The following is a 15402-nucleotide window of genomic DNA, read 5'->3' on the forward strand; positions in this document are numbered from 1 at the left end:
TAATATGATGTTTTTTAAAATCATGGCCTGGAACCTGGTCTGGCCTGGACCAGGCCCATGTAACCCCAGGCCCAGGCTTATATTTCAGACTCGGAGTGTGGACCAGGCTGGGTTCAGGCCTGGAATAGAGTCCTTGACATATGTGCTAAGCCCAGCCTGGGTTCATCCTGGCCTGGCCCATGATCATCCCTATCTATATGTTTGCATTGGTAATTGGATAAGTTAACTAAGCATATTTAAGATGAGGTTCCGTGGTGTACATTGTTTGTTGATGGCATGGTTTAGCTTAACAAACTAGAGTAGATTAAATACAAAACCAAATCTATGGAAATATGCTAATCAAGAGGTTTTAAGATGAGTGCTAAAATAAAATATTTGCAGAGATCAAGAGATGCCTCAATGTGACCTCATGCTCCCTTGGTTCTTTGCTTCTTAACAAGGAAGAGATTGAGGATGTGGTAGCACATAACGTTAGAGCAATTTGAATGGAGGGCTGCATTTGGAGTGTTGCATGTGATCAGAGACAGGAAGATGAATAGTGTTTTATGAAATAGCCATAAGGCCAGTAGTGTTGCATGGAGCAAAGCTTTGTGAAGTTAAGAAAAAATGAGTCAAAAAAAAAATGAATGAGGCAGGTAGGAAACTTTTGATATTGATGATGATAAAATGAGATTGTAAGTTAACATCTTCATGGCCTCATGGGTATATAAGAGTTACCCCTGTAGGTGATAAAATGAAAGAAAGTAGACTAAGAAGGTTTGATCATGTGCATATAAAGGATCATTTACTGCACCGATAAGAAGAAATGATCCGTTTCAAGTTGAATGGTCTAGATCTAGGGGGACCAAAACGGACATGCCCATTTTGTTTTTTTGGCAAAAAACACATTCCATTAAACAGGAATGTACATAGCATTGAATAGCATAGAATTGTCGATCAAGATTCATGTGACTCAATATGTTGGGACAAGGCTTTGTTGAGTTCAGTTGAACTGTTGAAATTTATGGGTACTAATTAGAATTATAGAAGAATACAATAGAAAATGACTATTTGTAAATACGAACACTTATGAGAAGCCACCTCGGAGAATATCATTGTAAAAGTGGCACATTGAGTGAAGACCTTGGATGCTTTTTCTTCTTTTACTACTGATGATGTTGTAAGGAATTCATAGACTGTGGTATCTTTATCTGTTAAAAACTCCTCTGTATTCCATGGACCCCCTTACTCTAAGCAAATAAAGCCGAAATTTTGATGGCTGAAGTGTGGGGAATCCAGGACCTAGTGGAATAAAGCGAGTTCTCAGAAGGTTGGAAAGAAACTGTTAACTATTCCAGACTGATTGAGTTTGGTGATTCAATTGGAGCAGAGTCGTTAGGCTATACCTCATGGCTTAAGGATAACAAAATTCCCAAGTTACAAATATATTATGATTGATAGAGATTGTTATGCAATCATAGGATGGTTAAAAAGAGATTACATTGGTTCAAGGGGGGAGGATTGAATCAGGTGTTGACGAAGCTGCACAAGTTACATCCCCCATTGTTGAGGGAGCTAACCCCACTAGGCAGCACTGTTTGGGGGATAGTACGGAGGGACAGGAATCCCATGTGGCTGATCATGGAAGACCGGAAAGGGAGTTATGGGAAAAAGGTCCTATCATAGCAAGATCAGATGGGGATGTCTATCTAACCCAAGACACTCCACTGCATTGTCCGGATAAGGGGAAGTATATGGCTTCAGCTGTAATACCTCCACTTCAAAATCCAAACAGTCCTCCTTTGTCTGGTGGGTGCCCAGGTATGAATGCCCATTTGGTTTTTGGTACTAACTCGTGTGCTGAGGAGCCTTTTTCAGGTACTCTGGCATCTCATCCTGAAGGAAGTAGTGTTGATTCTAAGGATGCTGAAGGCAATGATAAGGAGTTGAAAGAAAAGGTAGGGTATGAAACCAGGAAAGGATTGGGCGAAGTAGAAAGAATATGGAGATTGGTAGTGATGGACTTTGAGGAGTTCAGATTAAAGGAAGGATACATGGAAGAGAACAATGGGGTGGGGTGGGGGGGGGCAGCTAGGAGGGAGGTAGAGGCTGATATAGGAAAAGAGAGCAAAAATAAAGAGTCGACATTGGTAATTGACAAGAGGAATAAGAGGACTGGTCTTGATAAGGAGATGGAAGAATTGAAGAAATACCATGGGAAAAATGAGAAGAAAAAGGGAAACCAAAAAGAAAAAATAATTGAAGTGGAAAGATTAATGACTGACATTGAGGGGGACCTAGAATTTAGTGGAAAGGGAGAGAGGAGAATTACTCTTAGGTAAGGAGAGGAGAAGGAGATAAGAGGGGCTTTAGAAAAGAGTTAATGGTGAAAATTATGAGTTGGAAATATGAGAGGTCTAGGGAGTGCAAGAAATAAAAGAGTAATAAAAGACTTAGGAGGGAAAAACCTGACATTGTAATGGTGCAAGAGACGAAACTGTCTAAAATAGATGGAAGATGGGTTAGAAGCTTTTGAAGATCAAGGGGGATAAGTTAGGCTTCAGCTCTGTCATGGGGAGCATCAGGAAGAACAGTAATGGTCTGGAAGGATGAGATAGTGGAACCTATAGAGGGACTGATAGGAAGATTCTCTGTTTTTATCAAATTCAAAAAATGTGGAGGATGGCTTTACTTGGGTGTTAACTAATGTGTATGGACCCAATTCCTACAAGGAGAGAAATGAAACGTGGGAGGAGTTGTGTGCAATTAATGGCTTATGGGATGGTCCTTGGTGTCTAGGCGGGGACTTCAATGTAATCAGATTCTCTAATGAAACTAGTAATTCCCAATAGGTAATTACAATGAGCATAAGGAAATTTAATGGTTTCATAGATGAATGCTAGTTGAAGGAAATCCCACTCTTGCAAACCAAGTTCACTTGGTCTAACCTCCAAGAAACCCCTTTGTGTTCGAAATTGGATAGGTTCCTTTTCAACGTAGATTGGGAGAGTTATTGGGGTAACCTGATTTCTAGATCCTTTCCTAGGATCACTTCTGATCATTACCCAATTAAGATAGGTTTGGAAACCTTTGTAAGTGGCCCTTGACCCTTTAGATTTGAAAACATGTGGTTAGCACACCCGGAGTTTGAGTCTAAGGTGAAGGAGTGGTGGAATGAAGTGTTAAGTGAGATAAAATGGAAGGGAGTGAGACTCCATAAGAAACTATAGAGGCTAAGATACAGACTGGAGGAATGGAACAAAGATCAGTTTGGTAGAGTGGAAGAACAAAAGGTGAATAACTAAGATAGAGAGTTGAGAAGACATCTTAAAAAGGAACTGGAAAATGTGCTACGAAGAGAGGAAATGTGTTGGAGGTAGAAATCAAGGCATCAATGGATTAAGGAAGATGGTGGAATACCAGATTTTTTTTTTCTTGATTTGGCAAATGGACGTTGAAGAAAAAAATTTGTAGCCAAATTAGAAGTAGAAGGGGAGGTAATTACTAATCAAGAGGAAATAGCCAAAACTTTTGTCAATCGCTTCAAATATTTTTATGGTAGACCTGTGAATGAGAGATTACCTTTGGAAGGGTTGGAGTGGGCAAATTTAGGATGGGAAAAAACAAGCTGGTTGGAAAGAAGCTTTGAGGAAGGGAAGATTAAAAAGGTAGTGTTTTTGATGGGTAGCTAAGGCACCGGGCCCAGATGGATTTACAATGGCCTTCTATCAAGATTGTTGGGATATACTAAAAGATGACTTTTGTAGGGTGTTTAGAGAATTTGCAGATAATAACATAATGAGCCTGGGAGTTAATATTTTATTACTCGAAAAATATTTTGTGTTTTATATTATAAAGTAATTAATTTATTCTTTTGTTTTTATTTTTTGTCAATTCTTTTATATAAATATTTTTATTTGAAATATTAAATTGAAATTATTGATGGAATAATTTATATTGATATAATGTATTATATTAATATAATATACTAATATTTTATATTATTAATGTACATTAGTCGACATCCTGTCGACATAATAGGAAAAACTATCTTTTTTTTTTGGTTATTTTGGCCGATTTGGTCAACATTTCCGAAATATAGGAAATGTCGACCGAAATAATGTAATTTTTATATTACCATCCATTTTCATGTTGGTGAGCCTTGACATTGACATATGTCTGGTGACATTAGCGAACTGTTGCAACATTTGAAACCATGCTTCTAGGGAAACCAAGAAGCTAGAAAACTTAATGAGGGATTTCCTTTGGGAATTGGGAGAGAGTAGGAAGAATCATCTAATCAAATGGGAAGTGGTGTAAAGAGGAGGGAGGTTTGGAAATAGGAATTATTGTGCAGAAAAATACAGCATAATTGGGGAAATAGTTGTAGAGATAGCCAATATAAAGAGAGAGACTGTGGCACAAGGTGGTGGGAAGTATCCATGGTCAATCAGAGATTGGATGGGATGCTGGAATATCTCGGCAGGCAACATTGGCAACACCTTGGAAGTTGGAAGGCAATTCATAGTATTCTTCCTCAATTCCTTAACTTCGTCATGTATGATGTGTGTGGTGGTCATTCAGTCCGCTTTTGGGAAGATCCTTGGGTTGGAGAGGCTCCTTTGAAGGACCTTTTTCCATCCTTGTATACTGTCTCTCAATAAAAAAATGGGCCTGTTTCAAAACTTATTTTTCCCTTTGGAAACTCCTATGTCACCAATTTGGGATTTTGGGTTCCGTGGAGGGTTAAGGGATGAGGAGATTGAGAGTCTAAATCCCTTTGAACCAGACAATAGAATCTAGACTTTTTGGCCCTTTGGTCTTTTCTCTTGTTCTTCTTTTTTTAAATCCCTTTGTTGATCTTCTTCCCATCAGACGATTCCCATTAAGGAGGTTTGGTGCAGGTCTATTCCCCCCAAGGTTTTGGCATTTTGCTGGGAAGTGTTCTATAGGAAAGTAAACACCTCGAATAATCTACAAAAGAGAAAACCTTTTCTCTGTATCTCTCCTAACTGGTGCATTTTTGCAGGTCGCATGGTGAGGATTGTTATCATGCACTAATCTCTTGTTCAGTTACTGCAGAATTGTGGGATTTGCTTTTCTTGATTTTCGGGTGCAGGTGGAATAGGCCAGCAGAAGTAAGAATGCTTTTTGATCTGTCTACCCTTGCTTGGCGACATAGAAGAGGAAGAATGATGTTGAGGTGTGCAAGAGCAGCTCTAATATGGATAGTGTGGGAAGAAAGGAACACAAGGATTTTCCAAGAGAAAGAGCGAAGCCTACAAGAACTGAAGGAGTGTGTCTTGTATAGAGCCATCTTGTGGCTGAAATCTCTGTATCGTTTTCATCAATTTTTCCTTTAATGAAATTTGGAGGAGTTGGGCAGCAGTGGCAAGCTCCTCCTTCCTTAAGAAGAGGTTGTGTTTGAATTGGGCAGTCCTGAAGGCTTTATGAAACTAAATTTTGATAGTAGTAGCCAAGGCAATCCAGTTCCTTCTGGGATGGGAGGGGGTTACAAGGAATGAAAGAGGAAATGTGGTTATATTATACTTGGGCCTCTTAGGAGTCGGGGACTCCACTAGGGCAGAATTATTAGCTGCCCTTCAAGGGGTGAAGTTTGCAGTACAGCTAGGACTGGAACATCTAATAATAGAAAGATACTCCAAGGTGATTGTGGTATGGTTACAGAAACCAGAGTTGGTGGTGTGGTGTTAGGAATGAAATTAAGAAATTCAAGTGGCATCACCCTGATTGTGTTTTCCTCAAATTAAACTTTGATGGAAGTAGCTTTGGCAACCTAGGTATATCTGGAATTGGAGGGGTGATAAGAAATGACAAAGGGACTGTGGTGGGGTTGTTCTGAGGACCTATTGGAAGAGGAGACTCCATTAGAGCTGAACTAAAGGCAGTGATGTTTGGGATACAAAAGGCTATGGAGTTGGGAATGAGGAAGCTGGTTGTGGAAGGCGATTCCAAAGTGGTTATAACCTGGTTAAAGCAAAATGAAAAGACTCCCTGGCTCTTCAGAAATGAAATTAAGAAGTTTAAATGCTTTTCCAAGGACATGCAGTTATTAATTCAGTGGACTCCAAGGGCAGCAAATGGCTTTGCAGATCAGCTATCTAAACAGGGGGTTAACAGGGAATATTGTTTCTGGGTTCAGTTGTAAGGCTGGAAAGTTAAAAGTCGATAGTTGGCAAATTCTAAATTCTAGTGGGGTAGCCGAGGCTACTCATTTCTGTAATCTTTCTGAATTTCTTAATGAAATCTCCTTTACTGATAAAAAAAAAGAAAGAAATTCAAGTAGCTAACAAGAAGTCTGTGTATTAGAATATGTTGGGTGGGGAGATCAGCAAATGCTATGGCTGATAGCTTAGCCAAGAAAGGGGAAAACAGGGAACACTTGTACTGGGCATCTCTGTAGTAAGCTTTTGTTTTTGATGCCTTGGAGAAGTCGCAGCTCATGCCTCTCCACAGGGCACTTGTGCCTGTTCCATACACTTTATAGTAAAGTCTTTCTTCATTTATCAAAAAAAAAAAAAAGAAGCTAGCTTTGGAACTGGAAATAAGTCACAAAATGAACACTGCTCAGTAAATTGAAGACAAAGATGCACATGAGCTGGGTACCTCCACGTGAAGGCTTCTTGAAATTAAATTTTGATGGGAGTAGCCTGGGCAACCCATGCCTTTCTGGGATGGGAGGGGTTATAAGGAATGAAAGTGGTTCTGTGGCTCTTCTATTTTCAGGCCTATTAGGTGAGGGGAACTCCACAAGGGCAGAACTATTAGCTGCACTACAAGGGGTACAACTTGATGTATGGATTGGAGTGAGGCAGCTATTAATAGAAGGTGATTCTAAGGTGGTTGTGGGGTGGTTACATTATCCAAGACTGCAGTTTGGTGCTTCAGAAATGAACTTAAAAGATTCAAATGGTTGACGAGAAACTTGTATGTTAGAATACAATGGGTAAGGAGATCTGCCAGTGCTATGACTGACTGCTTAGCAAGCAAGGGGAACCGAGGGAACATTTGTATTGGGCTCAAGCTGTAATCCTTTTTAGTGTTTGATGGGTTGGAGAGGTTGCCTCTGCAAGTGTCTTCTGTAATAGTTGCTCTTGGTTTTTTCTAATAAATTCTTTATTTATAAAAAAAAAAAAATATATATATATATATATATATATATATATATATATATATATATATATATATCAGATGTATTGGGGTTTAATTCCCCAAGGGGGGATTTGTAAGAGGAATAAAGAAGTGGCAACTAACCTATGCTAGCCTCCTATTTTGGGTGCTTAGCGCACTATTGTATTTCATTTTGTTTATAAATGTTAATAAATATTGAAGTACGACCAATTAAAAATAGGATTGTGTAAAATTTAATTGAATGAGTTGGGCTAACAACTTGTTTCTGGACTAAATGACAACTGAAAAACTACTGAGTATCTAATTAATTCGCGACAAAACCAAGTCAGCCATTGGCGACCTACAAATAAAATGACTGTTACTTTTTCATAACACACTTGATGCATGAGATCTCAATCTTTTGTTGATAAATATCTGAAAAATCTATTTCATGAAACCAAAATTAAAGTCAAACCAACAAATCTTGACCCCCAACAAATTTTAACTTCTCTAAATTCTAAAAACTACAATTGAACACATTCCTTTGACCATGATAGAACAAAAGATAGCCTAAAAAATGCCAAATTTGACTTAATCTAGGAAAATAGTAAAATATGTAATGTAACTAACATTGGGGTAGGAGGAACTGGAAGAAATTTGTTTTCTTTCCCCATTCTTTCTTTCCCTTCAAATACTTGTCAAGCAAGTTCCTTCTTGTCAAAGCATTCTTTCCCTTGCCTTCTTGTAGTCTTGAACTTGATTCCCAACTATGAGAGAAAAAAGTTGGGACCTATCTTTTGATAAATTTCTTAAACATGATTTTTTTTAATCAACCCTAAATGGTGAAAATTAGTTAAATTTTTCTTGATAAAGTTAATGTCTTTTGTGTGGTCAAAACCATGAATTAGAATTTCATCATTGTTGAAGATTGTCTTAAATGAATAGCATGAACTTCCCCACTTCTTATGTTTTATTATTGAAAAAAGCTTCACCTATTGGTCAAAATAATTGACAATTCACCTCTTTATTTTTTATTCGTGAACTACTAGTCTACAACTTAATTTTCTAACTCCTTTGCTGATACTTCAGCAAAACAGGGGGTGAGAAGGGATAATTTGTTTTGGTTCGTTTTGTAATCCTGTAATCATGTTTCCTGGGTGAGGGAGAGTTAAGAAAATTTATCTTTCCCTCTTTCCTCTTTGTACATCTTTAATATTAATGAATCAGTTTCTGTTATTCATAAAGAAAAAAACTTAATTTTCTATGCTGTAACTTTGGGAAATTAATTACCTGAAGTTTCATTCCCTAATACTTCAGAAAAGTGCATGTCTGCAAATTTTGATAATTCTGTCCTTTGACCCATGAAATGGATCTACAAGTAGGTTGTATATACTATATACCAAGAAATCAAGATATTATGTTATTTGAAGCTCTAATATTTATTTGAAAAACATCTATGCTGTCGGAAAGACATGATACCGGAAGGCTTTGACCAATCAAAGCCCCCTTGAATTTGATAAATGACCACCTGATTGGTTACCCCTTTTAAGATGCCGGTTGATTGGTACAAGTTTTTCCGGTATCATGTTCAAACCCTATTGAATTTGTTATTTTTAAGTTTTAAACTATTAATTTTGTTGTAGTTCTCTTGATTTCAATTAGCTGTCTTGTTATTTCTTGTTTTTTTTTTTTTCATTTTAGAAATACCTATTGGTTGTAATTCTCTTGATTTCAGTTTGTAGTTTTTGGCTAACATAGTAACCTACAGACCAGGTTTAAGATCTATTGTGACAGGATATCTTCCAAGTGCCATTCTTAACATCTTCATTTACATTGTTCCCTTTGCCATGCTCTTAATGGCTAAACTAGAAGGCTGCATCTCAAGGAGCAAAAGAGAGATAAAAGCTTGCAGCATGGTTTTCTATTTCCTAGTGGGAAATGCTTTCTTTTTGAGCTTGTTATCAGGGTCTTTACTGGACCAAATTGGACAATCCTTCACTCATCCCAAGGACTTTCCTAGTCATCTTGCAAGTGCTGTCTCTGATCAAGTAATCTTTTATTCTCTTGATCTTGCTGGCAATTAATATGACTTATGAATTTCCATGATATTGGGGAAGGAATGGATATGGACACTATATGCTTTAGAAAACGAATGGTTAGTTGCTTGTATTTATTTTGTATGGTAATATGAAGTTTTGGTTAAGAGATGATAGAACTTGGCCTTCATGCAGAATAACGATTGTTTTTGTACAGTGGAAATTATTAATTAGAACAACAACCGCCTTTGTAGAGATGCAGTAGATTGAGTGGGCTATTATGTTTCTTCCCTTTCAGTTGTTTATATCTTTTCATTATATGTCTATGTTTTATGTTTTAGTTGGAAGGGGTATTTTGGTCATTGTAATTTGTTCATAACATCAGCATATAAATACTAATGTATGGGGTGACAGAACTGAATTTTCTGTTCCCTCCTTTTCTTCTCATCGTGTATCTCCTCCTATTCTCTTCTTCCTTGACTTTTCACCTTTCTCTTCTCCTCTTCTCTTGCTTTCTTTTATTTTTAACAGAACCTATTATTTCCTGCTCAACTTCTTGGTACCAGAGCAAGGTTTCTTCATTGGTTTGGCTCATGGGAGCTTGTTTGGAGTAGTCTGGTGGGAGCAGCTGCTGTTTTCTCTCTTCTCCAAGAGGTGGTCTAGGGTTTTCCAAGGTAATCAGGTTTAAAATCCTTGTTGGTAGTGATTGCACAGGTCAGTTCTTTGTTTTTGGATTATCAGGGAAATCGGATTACTCCTGGAAGAGTATATATATATATATATATATTGGTTGAGGGCTATTCTACCCAATCGAAGTGGTGAATAGGGGCAGCTATTTTCTCTTTTCTTGAATCTGTTTTCCTTAAGTTTGGAATTGTAAATACTACAGAGACTGCTGGAAATGGACCCAAAACTAATGGAGAAGGTTCTTCAAGGGCTGGAAGCATAACAGGTAAGAACAACTTCCAAATTCAATAGTTAAGCTGGATATGGCGAACTATTTGCAATGGGCCCAATCAGCTATGATGGCAATTGGTGTAAGAGGCAAGATTGGTTATCTACATATGCTTCTCACAGTTGAGGGGTTCAAGACAAATTACATGGTTATGACATGGCTATTCTCTACTCTATGAAGTTTCGTATTAGTCGTAACTACTTATGGGTGAATTCTGCAAATGGAATAATGCAAAAGAGACATATTCCCAATCACTTTGGTAGTGTCAATGTCAGTTTTTTTTTCTACTCTAAAATCACTTTGGTATGAGATTGATCATTTGGAAAATATAGACTGGAAAAGTTAGAAGGATGCAGCTACTAACAAGAAATTGAGAGGAATAGGTTTTTTGAATTTCTTGTTGAACTCAACCATGACTGAAATTGTTGAGTCCTTTGCTGTTTGCTCCTACTGTCCCAATGCTAAAGTGTAATAATGATTGAAAGGAGAAAGAAATAAAGAAGGAAGAGATGAAATATTTTTTTGCAATCATCGTAAGAAGCTGCAAGGGATACCTGCTGAAAGCTTCACCCACACCTTGTACTGGCTAGACTCAAGAATAAGAAAGGAAATTCCAATGCTTCCATCGCCTTGGATATTTTTTTTTTTTTGTTGTTTGTAATGGGTAATTATCTGTGAGCCTTTATCTCTTTATGTCTCATACTTATTTCTATAATGGGCCTGGATTAGTTTGTGGCTGAATGTGCCTTCACTAATTAGGGGCATATTAGTCTTCTTATGTACCATTAAACACTTAATATAAATTATATTTGAGGACTGGATGAGAATACACTTGCGCCCATTCATTCTCTTCCCTCTTCTCCGTTCTCTCTTCTTCTTGCCCTAAACTCCATTTCGGGTTTGCAAACATTGTATCAGAGCTGTAATGATCCAACTTCTGCAAGTTCCAACTTCAATAATCCTCTCTTCTTTCCTCTATTCTCCTTTTTATTTTTGTCTATTGATTAAGAAGCCCTAGTTCTGGTCGTTACACACTAGACAGTCTGTAACTAGGGTTTCTCTTTGGAGTAGGGATCAAAGAGGAAGTTTTTCAGCCCAGTTCATGCCCTGCTAGATTGAAGTGACAGCCAGAAGCTATTTGGCTACTAGAAAGATCTGTTTTTTGAACAGATCTAGAATGGCTGAGTAGACAGCCCTAGATTTGTGCTGGAACCAAAGTGCTGGTGTAGCCGATTGAGGTAGAAGAGTTAAGGTGGTCTGAAAAGAGTTTTGTAGCTGTTTATTTTTGTGACTGAGAGTGTTCTTGCAAACCTCAAACCTGAGTTTCATCAGTATATAGGTCGTTTTTTGTGTTGGAGCGGCTATTTGTGAGCGGATAGATGGGAATAATGTCATCAATTTCAGGAAAGTGTCTTTTAAGGACAACCAATCTGCTGGAAGGACTTTCAACCTTGATAATCCAAATTTGCACAGCTTATTGATAACCATGTGTTGATAGATGAGTAAAATTTCAGGGAATGGTCAGTCTCAGCCAAGTTGTTCATCACTTCCCAAGATCTCATGGTGTATATTAATGTAAAGAAAAAGGAACCTAATGATGAAGATGCTGAATGCTCTACCTGGTGTAGATAAAATGCAATTGTTATGCCTTGGTTCCTTGCTTCTATGACTCCAAGAATTGCAAGGATGTCCATCATTTCCCTACTCCCATCAAGATTTGGGAGAAGGTATCTAAGACCTGTGGACAACGAAAGAACAATGCTAGAATCTATAGATTAACACAAGGTATTGCTGCTCTAGAGCAAGGAGACATGTCTGAAGCCACATATTTTGTTACATTGGTTGTGGGAGGAATTGGATCATAACTTGATAATTGACTGTGATGACACAAAGGACTAGGAGAAATATGACAAACAAATTGAAGGTAGGGCATTTAAGTTCTTTATCAGGTTAGATCCTATATATGAAGTTATTGAAGGGATGAGAGATCCATCGTATGGACACCCAAATCTTGCGGAATAAAGGGGTGAATTTCAAAAATTTTTCTCTCCCTTTCAACTGGGAATCACATTCCCTATTTAGAAAATCATATTTTCAATGATCAATCTTGAACCATAAACTGAACCAGATCTGAACCAAAAGGAGTAGGAGAGGATTATACCTGATACGGAGAAAAAGTATCTCCCAACGAAGGTGTTCACGCCCAAGGAATGATCCAAAGACTGCTCCCACTGAAGATGGCGTAGTGCAGGATGGAGCAGAATCAGTAGTATTCTTCTCCAAGAATTCTGTCCTTCGCAAGAGACAGTAGGATGGCACGTGAGCACAACTTCCTATCAATTCTTTCTCAAAGAACTGATGTCAAGATCGAATCTTGACTTCTCCCACAACTGGAGATCGAACTAGATGTCTGATAGCTGCAGGAAGGAGCTGGCAAGAAAGATCTTTGCAGGGATTGCAAAAATCTTTCTTCTGTGATTTTAGCTCTGAAGAGGATCTGATTATGTGATTCTTCTCTAGGCTGCCGCCCCCTCCTTTCTTTTGTAACCCTAAAAGATCAGCTCCTAATTCAATTAGGAACTGCTGATCCAAATCATATTTGGATCAGACCTCTCTTTAGGTGATAAGGATAAACCCTTATCTTATCTGCAGATTAGATCAGCCTTCTCCTAATCTCATTAGGAGGTTTCTAGATCTGAATCATATTCAGATCTAGACTCTCTGAGTGGATAGGGTTAAGACCCTATCCTATCTGCTGATCCATCTCAGAATTCACCCATATTTAACTTATTAAATAAGTCTAGTTCGAAATGGGCTTTAGGCCCATTAAGCTTATGTGCTCACTTAACCTTCCTAACTGTTGCCTAGTTGGGCTTCCTTGTATGGCATGGGACCCAAGCATTGATCTACACATCAGCCACATGGGTTCGGCCCAGCCTTTGTTACAAGGCCTGGCCGAATACACTGTTATGGACAGTGCACCCCTTGAAACCCATCAAATGGGCTCTATGGGCCCAACACTTACCCTAAATGGTCCCTGGGCCAAGCTACCTTGTAACACCCAGGGACTGTGGGCAGATGCAAGATTAGCCCATCAGGTATTATCCTCAATGGTCTTACACTTAACCTCTCAGCCCATAATGATGAAACACTACCCAACAAGAGAGGACCTCTCCCTCAGCTGCAAGGAACAGTGTTGCACTCTCTACTTATATGGATCCTGGGAATTAAAACCTTTTTGCAAACATTTTAGAAACCATAATATATATACTTTTATATAAAATATGCTTTGCAAAACAAATCTCAACGATTGAAATCGGCTACCGGTAGTCTTGGTTTCCATCAGTGAGAGTGCATCCCCGACCATTAACTTTGTCCAACAAAGGGGCTGATCCTGTCACTATGATCACCCACTCAGATGAATTCTCAGACTGTCCCAACATACCCAGGTTTTGACCCCCGCTAAGGATCTCACTGATTGGTACATCAAAAACAGCCCAATCCGACACCTAGTGCAGTATCATAATCGAGTCTAGGGGTCGGGTGTAACTTTCCAGTTTTGCCCATCAATCTCCAAGGTCCAGGGCAATACTAGAAATCTGGTCCAGTTCAAAGATTCAATTAATCCTATACTGTATGTGCCTAGGGTCTCACCCTGGTAGCTGAGACAGGCCACCCCAACCGACTTTGGTGGCACAACAGTGTCAACCTTATCAGGATAAGTCTCCCCAGACCGACCCACTGGCTGTGAACATTCTAAACTAGCACGAGTCTCATTAAGTGTCCAGTTTAAGGGTATTACACAGAAACATACCAAGGGAACATGAATCAGATATGCACTTTTATTCATTTACAATAAACTCATAAAGTACATCATTCTGATTGAAGCTAAGGGCATACAAAATTGTCCAACAGTTATAAGGTCCCAGATATTGGGATGGGATAAACATCCAAATCTATAGCATGTTTATTACCTCATAACGAATGAGGTAAGAAGAAAAGAGATGCAAATTGATACATAGCTGCAGCCACCTATTTAACACTCAACCCTTGTTTCCTCTAGCCCAAAGGGGGGAAGAGTTTTGACAAGAGGAATCTTAAATGTACTCATTGTGAGGGTGAGAGACACATCGAGATTACATGCTAGATTTTATATCCTCATTTGAAACCAACAGCCTTGAGGAAGGATAAAAACCCACAGAAGGGTCAGACACCAAGTGGGAATGTTTCCATGTGTAATAGTGCAAAGGGGTAGAAGAATACATCCATAATTTCTCCATCATTGATGGGATAGACCACTAGTTCCCTTACCTTAGGGTCTTACCTAGATTTCACAACTGATAAGGTAGAAAAGGGGGGAGGTAAACCTCAGCAACAGTGTTTTTGAACTACCATTGACCCGAATGGTCGGACCGTTTGAGCTAGGAACTATCTAGGCAATTGGTTCTATTTTACCCCAAACCTGGTCTTTGGCTTGAATTGGTCAGCCACCTGCTGACCCAAATGGTCGAACCGTTGACACGTTTGACCCATTCAATGGTTTTTGGCCATTTTTTATTTTAGTTATTATTTTTAAAATTTTTTAATTTTTTTAGTTGGAATTGGACATTCGAACTGTCAACCCGGAAACCGGTGGCCAAAATGGTTCCAGTTCTAGATCATTTTTTAAAACCTTGCTCAAAAGGGGTCTCTCCCTTAATGATTGTTCTTTATGTTCCTAGTTTTGCTTCAAATTTGCTATCAGATTTGATTGCTTGCATCAGATTTTAGGTTTCTTTATCGTACCCCTTACATAGGGTTCTCTTTTTCACTTTTCTATCATGTACTTGTATGCTATTGGTCATTGTGGAATATGTGGGTTTAGAAGATGGTCCCCTTCATTGCCTAAAAGCTATCAGAATTTGAATACACCATTTTTTGGTGGGAACTATAGAACCATGGGAATGAATCTACAAAGCTTGTTTCTTGCCCTTTTGTTTCATATATCTGGTGTTGTTTTTTTTTCTCTATTTGGTTCTAGGTGGACCTTCCCTTCTAATGTGCAAAGCTTGTTTAGCTCGACAACAGTGAGGGGATTAAAAAAGAGAAGGAAAATATTGTGGAGTTGTTCTAGAGCTGCTGTTTGTTAGACGGTTTGGGAAGAAAGAAATCAAAGAGTTTTTCATGATAAAGAAAAAAGTAAGGAAGCCATCATAGAACTTATTTATGTTAGGGTGGCTCTTTGGGTCAAGCCTTTGAAGCTCTTTGAAGATTATTCAGTAGGAGACATCATTAGAAAGTGGGATGAAGTGTCTCGGTCAG

General features: G+C 38.5%; 1 protein-coding gene across 6 annotated transcripts in view; it reads left to right on the forward strand.

Annotated features, from left to right (window-relative positions):
* LOC148845123 (Early-responsive to dehydration stress protein (ERD4)) overlaps positions 1 to 15402 on the forward strand; it is a 94342-nt gene that overhangs the window by 41590 nt on the left and 37350 nt on the right. For all 6 annotated transcript variants that reach the window (XR_016102546.1, XM_088956060.1, XM_088956062.1 and 3 more), the window contains one exon: positions 8879 to 9158. Coding sequence is in view for 5 of the 6 variants with exons in the window: in XM_088956060.1 (XP_088812186.1) it covers positions 8879 to 9158 (280 nt within the window). In the remaining variant the exon portion in view is untranslated. The remainder of the gene's footprint in view (positions 1 to 8878; positions 9159 to 15402) is intronic.

The sequence above is a fragment of the Nelumbo lutea genome, chromosome 7, assembly GCF_056320005.1.
Source record: "Nelumbo lutea isolate HS-2025 chromosome 7, American lotus-T2T, whole genome shotgun sequence".
Classification (NCBI taxonomy): Eukaryota; Viridiplantae; Streptophyta; class Magnoliopsida; order Proteales; family Nelumbonaceae; genus Nelumbo; species Nelumbo lutea.